Below are 15,510 nucleotides of genomic sequence, written 5' to 3' on the forward strand. Positions count from 1 at the left end.
CCATTTTTAGATCCTGATGCAAACTTACAAGCAATGTGAAATTAGGCCTAGGTTTATTCACTTTATATATCTTTAGGAAATAATTTGTTACTAACAATATTCTTGGTAAAATAAATTTATACCTAATATAGTCTATTTTCAATACATTATAAGTTAGTTATTGTACTTACCTACATTACTTAAATATAAATAATTTAACAATAGTATGCAATAAAAAAACATGTTTGAGTCACTAATATTTTGCTATCAACTACATTACTACCTAAACCAAATTAGGTGTACCTGATATATTTTAATACCAGCAAAATGTTCATAGCTTTTAAAATAAATGTAACTTCAGCAAACAAAACTTAGAATCAGGAACATCTAAAAAAACTTGAAACCTGCTCAATCCAGGTGGGATTAAACAGCCAAGTTAAATACCTTCTTCCTTCCACTGTTAAACACAACAAATATATTGTTTGATTTTCATACTACTGTTCTCTGTATTTTTGGCCATACTTGATGTGTTGAAGAAATTCAGGCATTACCCCTAGTATTTCAAGTCAAAATCATGCATCAATTTTTAACTGGAATTTGTTATAGACAACCAGGTCATAATGTAGAAATAATAAAAAAAACAACTCTACAACGAGATCAGAATGGTAGCTGAAAGTTTGTTTGTTTGTTTGAATTTCGCACAAAGCTACTCGAGGGTTATCTGTGCTAGCCGTCCCTAATTTAGCAGTGTAAGACTAGAGGGAAGGCAGCTAGTCATCACCACCCACCGCCAACTCTTGGGCTACTCTTTTACCAACGAATAGTGGGATTGACCGTCACATTATAATGCCCCCACGGCTGGGAGGGCGAGCATGTTTAACGCGACGCGGGCGTGAACCCGCGACCCTCAGATTACGAGTCGCGCGCCTTACGCGCTTGACCATGCCGGGCCAGGTAGCTGAAAGAGATGCTATTACAGGAGATTTTAATTTCAGGGATATTGATTGAGAAAACCAAGTCTGACAGTAAAGGGGATAGGTATTTTTAGAAATTGTTTAGAGTAATGAAACCTACAAAGGAAGCTATATTAGACTTGATATTATTTTCCGATGTAAATACGATAGAGGTATGTTTGGTGAGAGTTTAAGTAACCATTGCTCTATTACATTTGGTTTTTAACTACATGTAGAATTGGTTCTAAATTTCAGGAAAGTCAATTCTGATGGAACGATACATTATCTAACTTCTGTAGTTTGGAATAAAGGGTTGGAAGGAGATCATGAACAAACTTAGGAAGCTATTAGGGAAAAATTTATATGCATACAGAACATATATATTCCCTATGAGGAAACAGAGTAATGGAGCAGAATAAGCCACTACAGTTTAGTAAATGTTTAAAGTCATAATAGGGTTAAATGTAAACTTAGTGGTAATATTAAAGACTTGAAGGACTATACAAAATCAAGATAAACTGGAAGTTAAAAGAACAAAAGCTATATATGAAAGAGGGTTGGATGAGACAGTTAAATGAAGCAATAAGGAATCCTTTAGGTATATGATGGATAAAAAAAAATTGTTAAAATTAAAAATTAGGATTGGGTCTCTTAAAAATGATAGAGGAGCTGATCTTGGAATGTTGTGTGATGGTAAACTTATTAAATTACATGTTCTCTTAGTTTTTGTGAAGGAAGGTACTAGTATCATGCCTCAATCACAGCACTTATGTGTGGATAAAATATTGATGTAAAAGATATTTTATGTTCTGAAACATTAAGAGAAAAGCTGGGAAACCTAAAAGTTAATAAACACCCTGATCCAGACAATATTTATCCTATAGTTTTAAAGATTATATATTTGTGAACTGCTAGCAAATACTTTCCATAAGTTATTCAGTAGTGGAAAAGTATAAGATTGGAAGTTGGCTAATGTAAGTCCAATATTTAAAGGAGGTGATAAATATTGTTCAGGTAATTAAAAGCCAGTTATTCTTACATCAGTAGTTGGAAGTGACACTATAATGCATCTTTAATCACTTACATTGCCATGATATAGCAAAAATCCAGCATGGTGTCACTATGGGAAAGTCTTGTTTAACAAATATTTTGACATTTTTTTAAAAATATTACTACAACAGTTGATGAAGAATGTATTGTGGATTTGGTTTTACCTCAATTTTCACAAAGCGTTTGATAAGGCGTCTCTGGAAAGACTTGTAACAAATATCTTTACATGTTGGAGAAATGTTATTAAACTGGATAGAAAGTTAGATAAAGAGTAAAAAACAGTGGTAATAATAAATTTAGATTAACTGGGTTACAGTTACAAGCAGGATGCCTCAGGGCTCTGTACTGGGTCCTCTGCTGTTTGCAATTTATATTAACTCTAGAATGACTAACAAAATTTTGAAGTTTGCATATGACATTAAGATTTTTGGGAGTGGCTAACTGTATCAAAGACGCTGCAGATTTACAGGGTGATTTAGATTACTTGATCTGTTAGGCCAATATGTGGCAAATGATGTTTAACCATCCGAGATGTAAGGTGATGCATGTAGGTTTTTCACAATTCAAATCACTATTACAATTTAAATGGAAACACATTAAATATGGTTGAAGAAAAAGATCTTGGTGTTGTAACTGAAAAATTAACTAAGTCATTCAAACAGTGTACAGTAGCTAGCAATAGGGTTCATGGGATACTGCATAACATCTACAGAAATACTGAATATACATGACAAGGGATATTATTGTTTCACTTTACAAAATCACTTGTAAAGTCTCATGTACAGTACTGTGTACAGTTTGGGGCTCGACAAGGACACTGAATTATTGGACAATGTCCACAGAAGACCAATCAGGATGGTACCTAAATGGTGGGCTTGTCCTGTGAGGAGAGACTAAAATATCTAAACTTGTTTCCTCTGGAGAGGAGAAGTGTCAGAGAGGATTTAGGGGTTTCAGATTATTAACAGTAATAATAATATAGATCTATCAACTTTGTGTTTAACAGTGAAAACAATAGAGGGAAGGATGAGAAATTCCAATTTTGGTGGCATTGGAATCATCTCCAGTTTAGACAGTAAGAGGTAGTTATAGTTGGAAGCTGGGGGGTTACTATGCTCCTTTTTGCCCCTTTAAAGTTGTATTAAATGTTCTGCACTCATTAGCTGAAAGCCAACACATACTAGAATTGTAATTACCACACTGCTCTTATTACAAAACATTTTCATGATGAAGTACATATACAGAACCATCTGAAAAATAAAAAGACCTGTCCACTGAGACACAAAATCACCGCACTTCTCAGAGTTCAAAATCCAGAAATTAAAGTAGGAAGAACCTGACTCTCAAACAGTGTACAGAGAAATCCAGAGTAAAAGAGCAGTTTAAGAAACAGTAACAACTCCAACTATGAAAGCTTATTATTAATCCCAACAATAACTGACAACAATATTTTACTGTAATAATGTATTTTTAAGGACTATTAACAACTAAACCCAAGCAAACACTGCTACCATTCAGTGAAAAATCATGATTTATCCATCAGAAAGTGACACCAAATATTCAATGGGAAGAGGTTTGGGGCTATTTACCCAACAATGTTTTCTGTGGGTACCCCTGATGCTGAAGGGAAAAACAAAAATAAAAAAAAACAACTGAAGTTTTATAAGATATGGTGATAATTATTAAGAAATCATAAAAATAATTCTGACAGAACATACAGAGAATTATGGGTTTAAAGAGTTTTAAAAGTACATTAAAATTAAGTAATTGGAATGTTTACACTCAACTTACAATTCTGAGCATGGCTTTAAAAAAAAAAAGTGTTCTTGACATAACAAATCACCACCCTTGAAAACTTTTGAAAAGCCTTACCAGAAATTGTACTGAGAATTAGAAGCTCAAATTAGTGGATTATTTCCATCAAGAAACTAGGTTCTTTTTTACACCCTTTACTGTTCATTATTTATATCAGTGCCTTAAATAATGTTTCTAAATTCACTGATGTTACCAAATATTTGTTGGATAAGAGTTAACTTTAGCAAAAAGGCCTCAACTATCAAAAAATAATCTTGGCAGTTTTAGAGCATAAATCAGAATATACCAAAAAAATAAAAAACTGTACTATTAACAATAAAATTATACACTAATGGTATAAAAATTTGAAAAAGCTTACATTTTGTGTAAGAAAAACAATATTACAAAAAAAATAGGTAACCTTCCAAGAAATTTTTCTTCTTCTGTTCTTATTTAAAGAATAGTTTCTTATGCATACTTACTTGGTAAGAGTGAGATAAAGTCCCTCTGCAACATGGGCCGAAGATAACAGCTAACATGACTGTGCTGATAATGTGACATTTTTGAGAGTAATAGTTCAACAAATTCCACTTGATTATTTTCATTCCACTTTTCAAAATATCTACAACACATTTCTTTTTCTTGTAGGTATTCTGGGGAAGGTTCCTCACGCATGGAATTTTCATATAGGACTGTCATTGGTACCTGATGCGAGAAAATTTTTTAAAAAACCTTAATATTTAAAATACAAGGCTATGATTAATTATACTAACATTTATCTTTCAAAACTCACAGAGAAATGTCCAGTTAAAACGAATTATATTCTGATTTTAAAAAAAATAAAACTTACACAAATATAAGCTAGCAAGAGGAGACTTTTGAAATTATAACTGTTTCACTAACTCTACTTTCGTATCACTTCTAAGTTACTATGACCAATAAATTTTAAATCATTATTCACAATAGTTTTGAATTCACAGAAACAATCCACAAAAATAAACACTTCAAGTTTCGTAATTACAAGTGAAACTAGAATAAAGTTACTAATTAGCAACTTTATAAGTTTATATCAACCACATCCATGAAAATAACAGCTGTTCATCTTTTTAATGAGTAATGAAGAAAATTACCTTTAATCTAGTGCACAAAATGTTTTTAATATATCACAGCTAAGAAATAACTATGTACTGTGATAAGCAAGTAGTATTTATATTAATATTACACTATTCATGTATATGTTAAAAAGTTCCATTTAAGTTCATAAAAATGAATGGTATTAACTAGAAGAGCAAACAACATTTCAACCTTCTTCGGTCATCGTCATGTTCACAAAGAAAGAGGTAACTGACTGGAAGCTGACCACATGTTTGAAAGGGGTTGTGTAACTGAGTGTCGGAATGTAGAGGGCGGTGTTAGATGTTTGTTAGATGTTATATTCAAACATCTAACACCGCCCTCTACATTCCGACACTCAGTTACACAACCCCTTTCAAACATGTGGTCAGCTTCCAGTCAGTTACCTCTTTCTTTGTGAACCTGACGATATATTCAAACATCTAACACCGCCCTCTACATTCCGACACTCAGTTACACAACCCCTTTCAAACATGTGGTCAGCTTCCGGTCAGTTACCTCTTTCTTTGTGAACCTGACGATATATTCAAACATCTAACACCGCCCTCTACATTCCAAGACTCAGTTACACAACACGTTTCAAACATGTGGTCAGCTTCCGGTTAGTTACCTCTTTCTTTGTGAACCTGATGATGACTGAAGAAGGTCGAAACATTGTTCGCTCTTCTATGAAAAATATTTTCTCAACCCAAACGAGCCGTTTTTGCAACGGTATTAACTGTTCCAAATTATGTCTAAAGAGGTTATTACATTAGTTCTCTATTCACATGCTTGTTATTATAAGTTTTTTAAATAGATAAAACAGGTTACTGTGGTTTATAAATAGTTTTGTTGCATGAACACATGAATACTTTTCTAAATGTCATTCAAGATTTGGTGACTACTGACAAACCACTTAAATGGTGGTTATTGTCAGATACAAAAATGGAAAAACAGTATATATATATAGCTTATATACTATATCATGGGGAAATTTTGATATTGTACTTTATGCACTAATGTAGGCGTACATTCAGTCATGTACCAAAATCAATACCAGCTGGTAATTTGATCTACTTCCTTTTTTTTTTTTTTTACTGCTATTCAAATGAGTTAGATTTGTTGAATAGCTGCTAGGAACCTTTCATCAAACTTTCACATTTTTCCAACTAATGCATTATTAATAGTTTGTCTGATAGCTAGCTATGTGCAGCTAAAATTGAATTTATAATAAATTCTGATTGACATTAAAGTAAAATGTGATAATTATGTTGATGTTCTAAGCCACATTTCAAATATTGTGTGTGTGTGTGTGTTCGCCAGAGGGATTTTTTATTCGTTGTATTAAAATTATTGACCTCAATTGCTTTTTATTAATTCTGCTTTTCTTGTAATGTGCTTAAGTTACATGAAATTGAATTCATACCGATGTACACAAACAGCATACTGCTAGGCCTAACATTCACTGGCTAGTTAAGATTTGTTTTGTATTACTGTGGTTTAATTTGACTTTCATTAAATACTATCGTGACTACTAGCTTGTTAATATCTATGTTCCAGGAACATACAAAATAAATATTAGTACTATTAGTTCTACTTTATTATTAATACTATAGTACTTTCAATTACAAGTATAAATCACAATTACTTGAGTCTGCGAGTAACTTTTATTAACATTACATTATTTCTTTCTCCGATTCTAAACTGTGTATTATTGTAAACCTTCGTTTCCACAAGTTAATTCAATACTTGCAACAATAATAATACTGTTACTAATGTTAGTGTAATAATGCAATTCCCTGAGAGCCAAGTTGAATCAAAACTATATTAATCATTTAATGCTAAACTTTTTAAGTTGTTAAGGCTTAACTTTAGCCTACCTTAAAAATTCCTAAATTAATTATTTTAAACAATATAGAGAACATACCTGACCAACCACTGATTTTTCGTCTAATATTGTACTAGTTTCCATGTTTCGAAAAGTCAGTTTTGCACTTTAATCCACACAATAAAGTCACGACACAACATGAAAATGGAATCTCGAAATATTTAGGCTATCCCATAAAACTACCTCAGTCATCGATGATATACGCGGAAACCACTGACGTCAAACGTCACCAGACAAGAAGTGATTCTGAAGAGAATCGAAAAATGTCTTGCGTCGCCTCTTTCTTTTCATATACCAGGGTTTGAAAAGAACTACACATTTCTGCAAATAGATAGCATAACAAACGCGCGTATGGTGTGAAGAATAACCTTTCTCAGGGTAGTGAGTTCAAAAACTCGAAAGCAAGAAGCTGTAAACGAGATTAAGAAAAACGTCATGTGAACGGCAGAAAAATGATTTAAACAATTACGTATCCTTTATGCCATAAATTAAAACACTAAATTTATTTTATTATAACTTTACATTAAATTAATTCCCTTTACGATAAATGATATTTGTTTTTAATATTGAAATAAATTAATATTTATGATCATGCAATTTCAACTGAGTAAACTTGTAGGATAGATCAAAGCCAGTGTCTGGCATATCCATCAGCCATATTTAATCTTGGAATGTGTAATAGTTTTGTTCTGATATCCGGATCCTGATATGCGATCGGAAATTGTACATCTTTGGATCGGATAGTAGATGTGATTATAAATGTTGAAAATGTGTCTCATGCGTGGACTATCACTTTATTACAGTATAATTATTTCTTCATTTATTTTGTTTTGTTGTTGAAAACTTATTAAAGATGAATACAGGGAAATACAATTTCACATGAATGATCGTCAACTGCTGGCCCTTTAAGGGAACTCGGCACGTGGCAGAGAACAGCAGTGGTTTACTCACTCGATTCGCCACTGACTGTCGTTTAGATTTCGTTTGCTGTTTTTGTTATTGTCGCTATTTTAACGATCTTTAGCTAGCAGTAATAACACAATGGGTGGACGGATGTTTATTTAAATTAGTAGTAAATAAACACACAACAGTCTGTAAGCACAAAAGGAAAATCTATTATGCTGGAAAGCACCAGTTGGCTAGATGACGCAATATATATTACGTGTGAGGCACGTGCAAACAGTATCACGCTTGTATAATATTATGAAATAATCCATTGATCGAAATACTACATAATTACACAATTCATGGCAAGATCAATATCTGATAGGATCAGTATTTCATCAGAATAGTACAGTGTCCAATCAACTCAGATGCCTGTCTCTTCTTTCCCTAATTTTATACCAAAACATTACTAGATTACATTGAAATTTGACCACTAAATTTCTAGTGCAGTAGTTTTGTGGTTTAAATAAATAATGTATGACAACACGTTTTAATTGGATCAAAGTGTCTCGGTCTTCCGCATGTATGTGGAGGAAAGAAACTTCTCTCTCAATTGTCTTTTGAATCATTTTATATTATACTCTGTTTGTTATCCTGTAAAATTTCAACCAGTTCAAATATGTCATTAATATATTTTAAGTAGTTAAATATTTATGAAGTTGCACTTTTTTTTTCGAGAATATAATAAATTAGGATTTAAATTATAAAATTTGCCAAACATTTGCATCTGTTTCATACTTGAATTAGTGGTAAATAAGTCACTCAAGCCATCCAGGCATTGTTTTGTTACTGATAGTGAAGTTAAAGAAATTTGAGGATGTACATCCTCACATACTGATTATAATAACGAATTCAGTGTTATTGTAGTACATTATAGTGTTAATATTTGTGTGTTATATTACACAGTGTGATGTCCTATAAAACTCCTTTTTGCTCAGACATTTGAAAACTAAATTTGGTTTTCAGCTGAATTATGATACATCTTAACACATTAAAAGTTTCTACAAATTGGATTTTCTTCATTTGATTCAATTTTCAAACTTAAGGATAAAAAATCAGTCTAATATCAAATTATTTGGTTAATTTTGTCTTAAAATAGTAAAAAAACACATACACACATAATATAAAATAATTTCCTGTTATGATATACATCCCCAAACATATCGCTGTAAGTTATGTTCATACACTGCTGGCCAAAATCTTAAGGCCAATAAACATAAAGAAAAAATATGCATTTTGCGTTGTTAAACTCAACCACTTATTTGAGTAGAACTTCGAAAAATGAAAATAAGAAAAGGGAAAATAAAAATAATAAACTTTTTCAGCGTATAATAGGGAAAATGTGAACACTGTGAAATTAGCTTAAATACTATCTGGTCAAAAGTTTAAGACCATACTGAAACGAAGCTTTAATCGGTAAACACGTAACGAAATTTAGTCATTTGTGTTCAAGCATTAGCGTTGTCAACATCTCCCACTGACATCTATTGTGTTACATTGGGTAAAAACATGGCAAAGGCGAAAAAATTGACAGAGTTTGAACGTGGCAGAATTGTCGAGCTGCAAAAGCAAGGTCTCTCTCAACGTGCCATCGCTGGTGAGATTGTGCGTAATGAAACTGCTGTTGCAAATTTCTTAAAAGACCCTGAGGGATACGGAACGAGAATTTCAAGTGGTCGGCCCAAGAAAATTTTGCCGGCGTTGAGCAGAAGGATTCGACGGGTTGTCAGGCAAGACACCAGTCGATTGTCGAACCATATTAAGGCCATTACGGACGCAGAATGCAGCTCAAGAACAATAAGACGGCATCTACGAGAGAAAGGCTTTAAAAGCCGTAAACGTCTTCAAAAATCACGCCTCCTTCCACACCACGAAACAGCTCGGTTAAACTTTGCTGAGAAGCACCAGACATGGGATGTAGAAAAGTGAAAGAAGGTTTTGTTCTTTGATGAGAAAAATTAATCTGGATGGTCTAGATGGCTTCCAACGTTACTGGCACGATAAGGATATCCCACCGGAGACATTTTCTACACGACACAGTGGAGGAGGTTCCATCATGATCTAGGGTGCTTTCTCCTTCCATGGAACAATGGAGCTTCTCAAGTTATACAGGGGCATCAAAGAGCAGTTGGCTACATTGGCATGTTGAAGAGAGTATCCTTATTGACTAAAGACCATCGCTTGTGTGGAAATGACTGGATCTTTCAGCAGGGCAATGCTGCAACCACAATGCCCACAAGACAAAAGAATTTTTTATGGCGAATAACGTTGGTCTTTTGGACCATCCAGCGTATTCGCTCGAACTGAACCCCATTGAAAATTTTGGCGGTGGATGGCAAGGAAAGTCTATAGAAATGGACGTCAATTCCAAACAGTGCACGATTTTCATGAAGCCATCTTCACCACTTAGAACAATATTCCAACCAGCCTTCTGCAAACGCTTATATCAACCATGCCAAAGCGAATGTTTTCGTATTCGTCCGACCACTTTCTGTTTTTGGTCGACATAGTTAGTATAAAGGGATTGAAAGATTAGGAAAAAATCACAAATGATGCGCGATTACTACAGTCACAAGTCGACTGCTAAGTGCACGAAGTTCCCTGCAGTACAGATATTAAGGCCAAGTGATGTGACATGATCAGTCGCAGCCAATGATGGCCAAGTGGAACATAACGTCATGAACCATACGAGTGGGGTTAACGGAATGAACACACACACTGTGTGTGAGTCGACCTCTGCCGAACCCCTGAGACTGACTCACTGAACCCCTGGGGTTCGATTGAACCCAGGCTAAGCACCACTGCTATCGTGGAAAGAATTTCTGTACATATTTTTAACTAGTTCAAATATCTATATTATTAATTTATTTTAAATACAAGTGGAGCGTGTTATGTTCATTTATCTTTGAATTTGTTTTGTTTTTGAATCTCGCACAAAGCTACACAAGGCTATCTGCGCAAGCCATCCTTAATTTAGCAGTGTAAGACTAGAGGGAAAGCATCTAGTCATCACCACCCACTACCAACTCTTGGTCTACTCTTTTACCAACGAATAGTGGGATTGACCGTCACATTATATCGCCCCCACGGCTGAAAGTGCGAGCATGTTTGGTAGGACGGGGATTCAAACCCGCGACCCTCGGATGACGAGTCGAGTGCCTTAACCACCTGGCCATCTTTGAATTTATCACCAACAAGGCACAGACATCTACTGCATAAGAATTATCACAACAACAAAGTACAAGAAAAAAACCCTTTAAAATTGACAATTGGTAAACTCAACCATCAACATCTGACATACTTAAATGTATTTAAGGTTAGGTCCTCACTTAATTATGGATTTAATGTTTAAACGTTTTCAGCACAGTTAAGACTACGACTAACAAATGAACATGGTTCTAAAACGTCGTAGAAAAATAAAAATAAATAAACTAATTTGTTATTGTCACGTGAACTGTACTTCATATAATTTTTCACCAGTGATACAACTCACTTAATAACAGGACGAGTTTCACTGGTGTCAAAATTGCATTATTTTTAAATCTTAAAACAGATTTTTGACTAAATTTCAATATGACAACCCTATTACAAAGTGAAACCTAACAGTTGTTAGCAATGGTGGAATAGTTAAAAGAAGGACAGGACAAAAAAAGAAAAAAAACAAGAAGGAAACAGAAAATCAGAAGACCAAAGGATAACAGTGAAAAGAAAAGTTTAAAAGGGAAATTTACTCATGAAAGACAAATTAAAATCAGAAAGAAGCCTTTTTATCTCAAGACTAAGAGAATCCAACATTATGTACTTCTTGGAAGAGAGTCAAAGCACTTGGAATGTATCTGTCACTGTCATCTCGTTAACAAAAGTGGGGAAGATATAGTCTCAAGGCACTTTTGAGCTCGACACACAGCAAAAATTTAAGGCTTCATTTACACCTATGATTTAATTAACAGATATGAAAATAGTGCATAAAGGGTAAAGTTTTAGAAAAAAACACCCTTTTCTTGAACTAAAAGGAAAATAAATGTTTTTGAGTAATGTAAATTACTACCTTAATTGAATTCTGCATAATGTAATAAATATTCTCATAGGATATTTGTGCAATTACCAGTATTTAATACAAAATAATTAATTTTGAAAGTATATCTTTAATATGTGCTTGTATTTCTTGAAATGTCAAGCAAGCACTATACATATGATTAACTTACTTTTAATTAAAGTGTTGAAATGAAATAAGTTAAAGTACAAGCAATTTCTTTTATATTCAGTTTCAAAATCGGTAAGCTAGGATTAGCATTGTGGCAATAGTAATGTCCTTATAATGGCCACCAGTAAGTGTAAGGAATTAAAACACTAAAATTCATGGTTCGATTTCTCTTCCCTCCTCCATGGATAGAGTGCAGACAGCTCACTGTGTAGCTTTGATCTTGAAAAAAACAAGTAATATCAGAGGTGAAACTCTTCTGAAATCAGCAGTATTATTAGTTCTTTATTTGTAATCCAAAGTAATTCATAAGTACTGCGCCTTTTTGTTTGTTCGTTTGACTGTTTTTGGAAGCTGGCACTGAGTTTCATTTTATATATATATATATATTATTATTATTTTAGTAATTCACTTTGAATAGTTTGGTTTGTTTTAAATTTCACGCAAAGCTACTCGAGGGCTATCTGCGCTAGCCGTCCTTATTATGTAAGACCAGAGGGAAGGCAGCTTGTCATCACCACCATCCGCCAACGCTTGGGCTACTCTTTTACCAACGAATAGTGGGATTGACCGTTACATTATAACGCCCCACGGCTGAAAGGGCGAGCATGTTTAGTAGGACGGGGATTCAAACCCGTGAACCTCAGATTATGAGTTAAGTGCCTTGACTACCTGGCCATGTCGGGCCTTTTTGAATAGAGCAGGAGGAAAAATCATTAACTTAGAGAAAACTTGATACTTCATTAACGGTGAGATACGAAACATTTTACCGTTGAGTAACATTAGCATTTATAGTATGACGGGGAAAGTACTACCACCCTCACCTCTAATCTCACATTTTATAGCCCACTGAAATAAATACATTTTGCGAAATTACGCTTGACCAACAAAGAGGTAAAAAAGTGAACTCGCAGCAGTCAGACGTTGGTAAATTTCTTTGTGTACCAATAACAATTAAGATCATTCACGAAATGAATTCGTGGCGTACTCACAGAATGACTATTGGTAAACAAAATTAGATTAGCAACTTCTAATAAATAGAAAAGCCAGTGAGTTTTAGTGACACTACTTTTCAAAAATGGCTTTTATGTCATGTTGCCTAGCAACAAATATATAACTTCATATTTTTGTTAGTCTATGTAGTGAAAGTATAAAATGAAACGTTTAGACAACAAAACTAGAAACATATTTGTTAGAGTTTCCGTTGATTACTGAGGTTTGTTTTTATTTAAAACGTTGGTGATACAACAGATAACAGCTTAATCCAGAAACAATATTTTCTCTTTCATGATAAATTTTATCCACTTGGCTCTAGGCTGTGTGATCCCGCACTGTGTCTTTACTTTAACTATACTAAAACTCACTACACTTATAAGGTTTCATGACATACAAACGCACCGACTCTAAATTTATAATTTATAATGTACAATAATCGAACTATTTTATTTGGATAAATGTAGTTTGACTTTTCCTATTTCGAAAAATCAAGCGTGACGTGACACACACTTGTTTTTATATAGGTTAAATTAGTAATTAAAATTTGTACGTAAAGCCATGACGCAAGGCCGGGAAAGGTGTTTTTCAACTGAGGTATTATGGAATGTATTTTGAAACTATCCCTCGCAGCTTTTAAATGATTTTGGGGTTTCACTGCCTGACACACAGATAAGCACAGACTATAAGACAGAGGGGATCGTGAAAGAGCCTGTGCTCGTGACTTTAAAATTATTAAATTCTAATTATACTTACCTAGCATTTACTAGTTTGTATTTAATTAATTATACTGACAAATAATTAACATTGATTGTTATGGTATTAAATTGTTTATTTATTATTTATATCATTAATGAAACACTCTCGTTGATATCAATAATTATTATATCTGAAATATTTTCATGTGAATTTATTATTATTAATTATGCATTCTGGAACAGTAATACATTTTTACCAAAATATTTCGTTTGCATTAAATATTAAAACTTGTGATAATGCGAAATTAATAAGAAAAAAATGCATTAGGATATATCATTCGTGATAAACCCAGATTTAACAAATACAGTATATTATCAATCAAATCATCGCTCGGGCTTTTCCGTCATACCTAGAAAATAAATACCCTATAAAGCGTTTTTATTGATTGTTGGGTTTGGTTTACTTTGAATTTTCGCGCAAAGCTACACGATGGCTATCTGCGCTAGACGTCCCTAATTTTGCAGTGTGAGATTAGAGGGAAGGCGACTAGTCATCACCACCCACCACCAACTCTTTGACTACTCCTTTACCAACAGTGAGATTGACTTTTACATTACAACGCACTCACGGTTGAAAGGGTGAGCATGTTTGGTTGGAATTTCGTGCAAAGCTACACGAGGGCTATCTACGCTAGCCGTCTCTAATTTAGCGGTGTCAGACTAGAGTGAAACAGCTAGTCATCACCACCCACCGCTAAATTCTTGGGCTACTCTTTTACCAACGAATAGTGGGATTGACTATACATTATAACGTCCCCATGTTTGGTGTGACGGGGATGTTTTAACTGAAACTCAACTATATCTTGTGGTAAACGTTCATATTTAACACCTTTTTCCACACCCACTCGTCCATTATTTTGAAAATTAATATTTATTTAGTGTAAACTTTCATACATAGAATAGTGGAGATACTGTCATGTTAAGCATTATTCATTTATCCCTTTATACTTTTTAAAAATTAAAATATATTCAGTATAATTCGTTGCCATAAAACATGTGGGAGTTCTAGACACAATATTAATTAATTTTATTCATGTTGCACCTATTTTAATTTAAAACACCATTAATTTTCTAGTTTGAGAAAAAATAAACAAAGAACAGCATTTTAAACCCGAATGGTACACATAACAGATACTTCATGGTTTACGTATGTTCACACCCAACTCAGAAATACTGACTAGTGAGTAGCATCTGTTATCTACTCTTAATTAACTAAACAAGATGGTTGTCTAACTTTTATCACACACCCAAAACTAAAAATGTGTGTGTAACCAGAGGCATATTTTGGACTTTCCAATATGGATTATTTCCAAGTCTTTTTTTTTTATAATTTTGAAACTTCAAAGATGTGGACTTACATACATGTATCCCCAAATATTGCGCTGCAGTATTTTTTAATTTACGATGGTGCTGCAGCGTACATTGTTTGTTTTGGAATTTTTAATTTACGATGGTGCTGCAGCGTACATTGTTTGTTTTGGAATTTCGCACAAAGCTACTCAAGGGCTATCTGTGCTAGCCGTCCCTAATTTAGCAGTGTAAGACTAGAGGGAAGGCAGCTAGTCATCACCACCCACCGCCAACTCTTGGGCTACTCTTTTACCAACGAATAGTGGGATTGACCGTCACATTATACACCCCCACGGCTGAGAGGACGAGCATATTTAGCGCGACGCGGGCGCGAACCCGCGACCCTCGGATTACGAGTCGCACGCCTTACGCGCTTGGCCATGCCAGGCCGCAGCGTACATGAGCAATGGTACTTCGCTGCATTAGCGAATGAAAATTGGTCTTATACCATTAAATCTCCTTACATTTGGTTAGATTTGTTTGTTT

The 15,510-nt window shown here is 34.0% G+C and overlaps 1 protein-coding gene across 4 annotated transcripts in view; it reads right to left on the reverse strand.

Moving 5' to 3' along the window:
• The window catches only part of LOC143257469 (beta-TrCP-like), a 32,604-nt gene extending 25,448 nt beyond the window's left edge, over positions 1–7,156 (reverse strand). For 2 of the 4 annotated variants that reach the window (XM_076516166.1, XM_076516165.1), the window contains exons 1-2: positions 6,817–7,155; positions 4,259–4,481 (exon numbers count right to left, since the gene is read on the reverse strand). In XM_076516166.1, the coding sequence (XP_076372281.1) occupies positions 4,259–4,481; positions 6,817–6,861 (268 nt within the window). In that variant the 5' untranslated portion in view covers positions 6,862–7,155. Of the gene's footprint in view, positions 1–4,258; positions 4,482–6,816 lie in introns of all 4 variants that reach the window. The other 2 variants (XM_076516163.1, XM_076516164.1) reach the window with 2 other exon arrangements.
• Positions 7,157–15,510: the final 8,354 nt, after the last annotated feature.

Source organism: Tachypleus tridentatus, chromosome 7 (assembly GCF_004210375.1).
Source record: "Tachypleus tridentatus isolate NWPU-2018 chromosome 7, ASM421037v1, whole genome shotgun sequence".
In the NCBI taxonomy this organism is placed as follows: domain Eukaryota; kingdom Metazoa; phylum Arthropoda; class Merostomata; order Xiphosura; family Limulidae; genus Tachypleus; species Tachypleus tridentatus.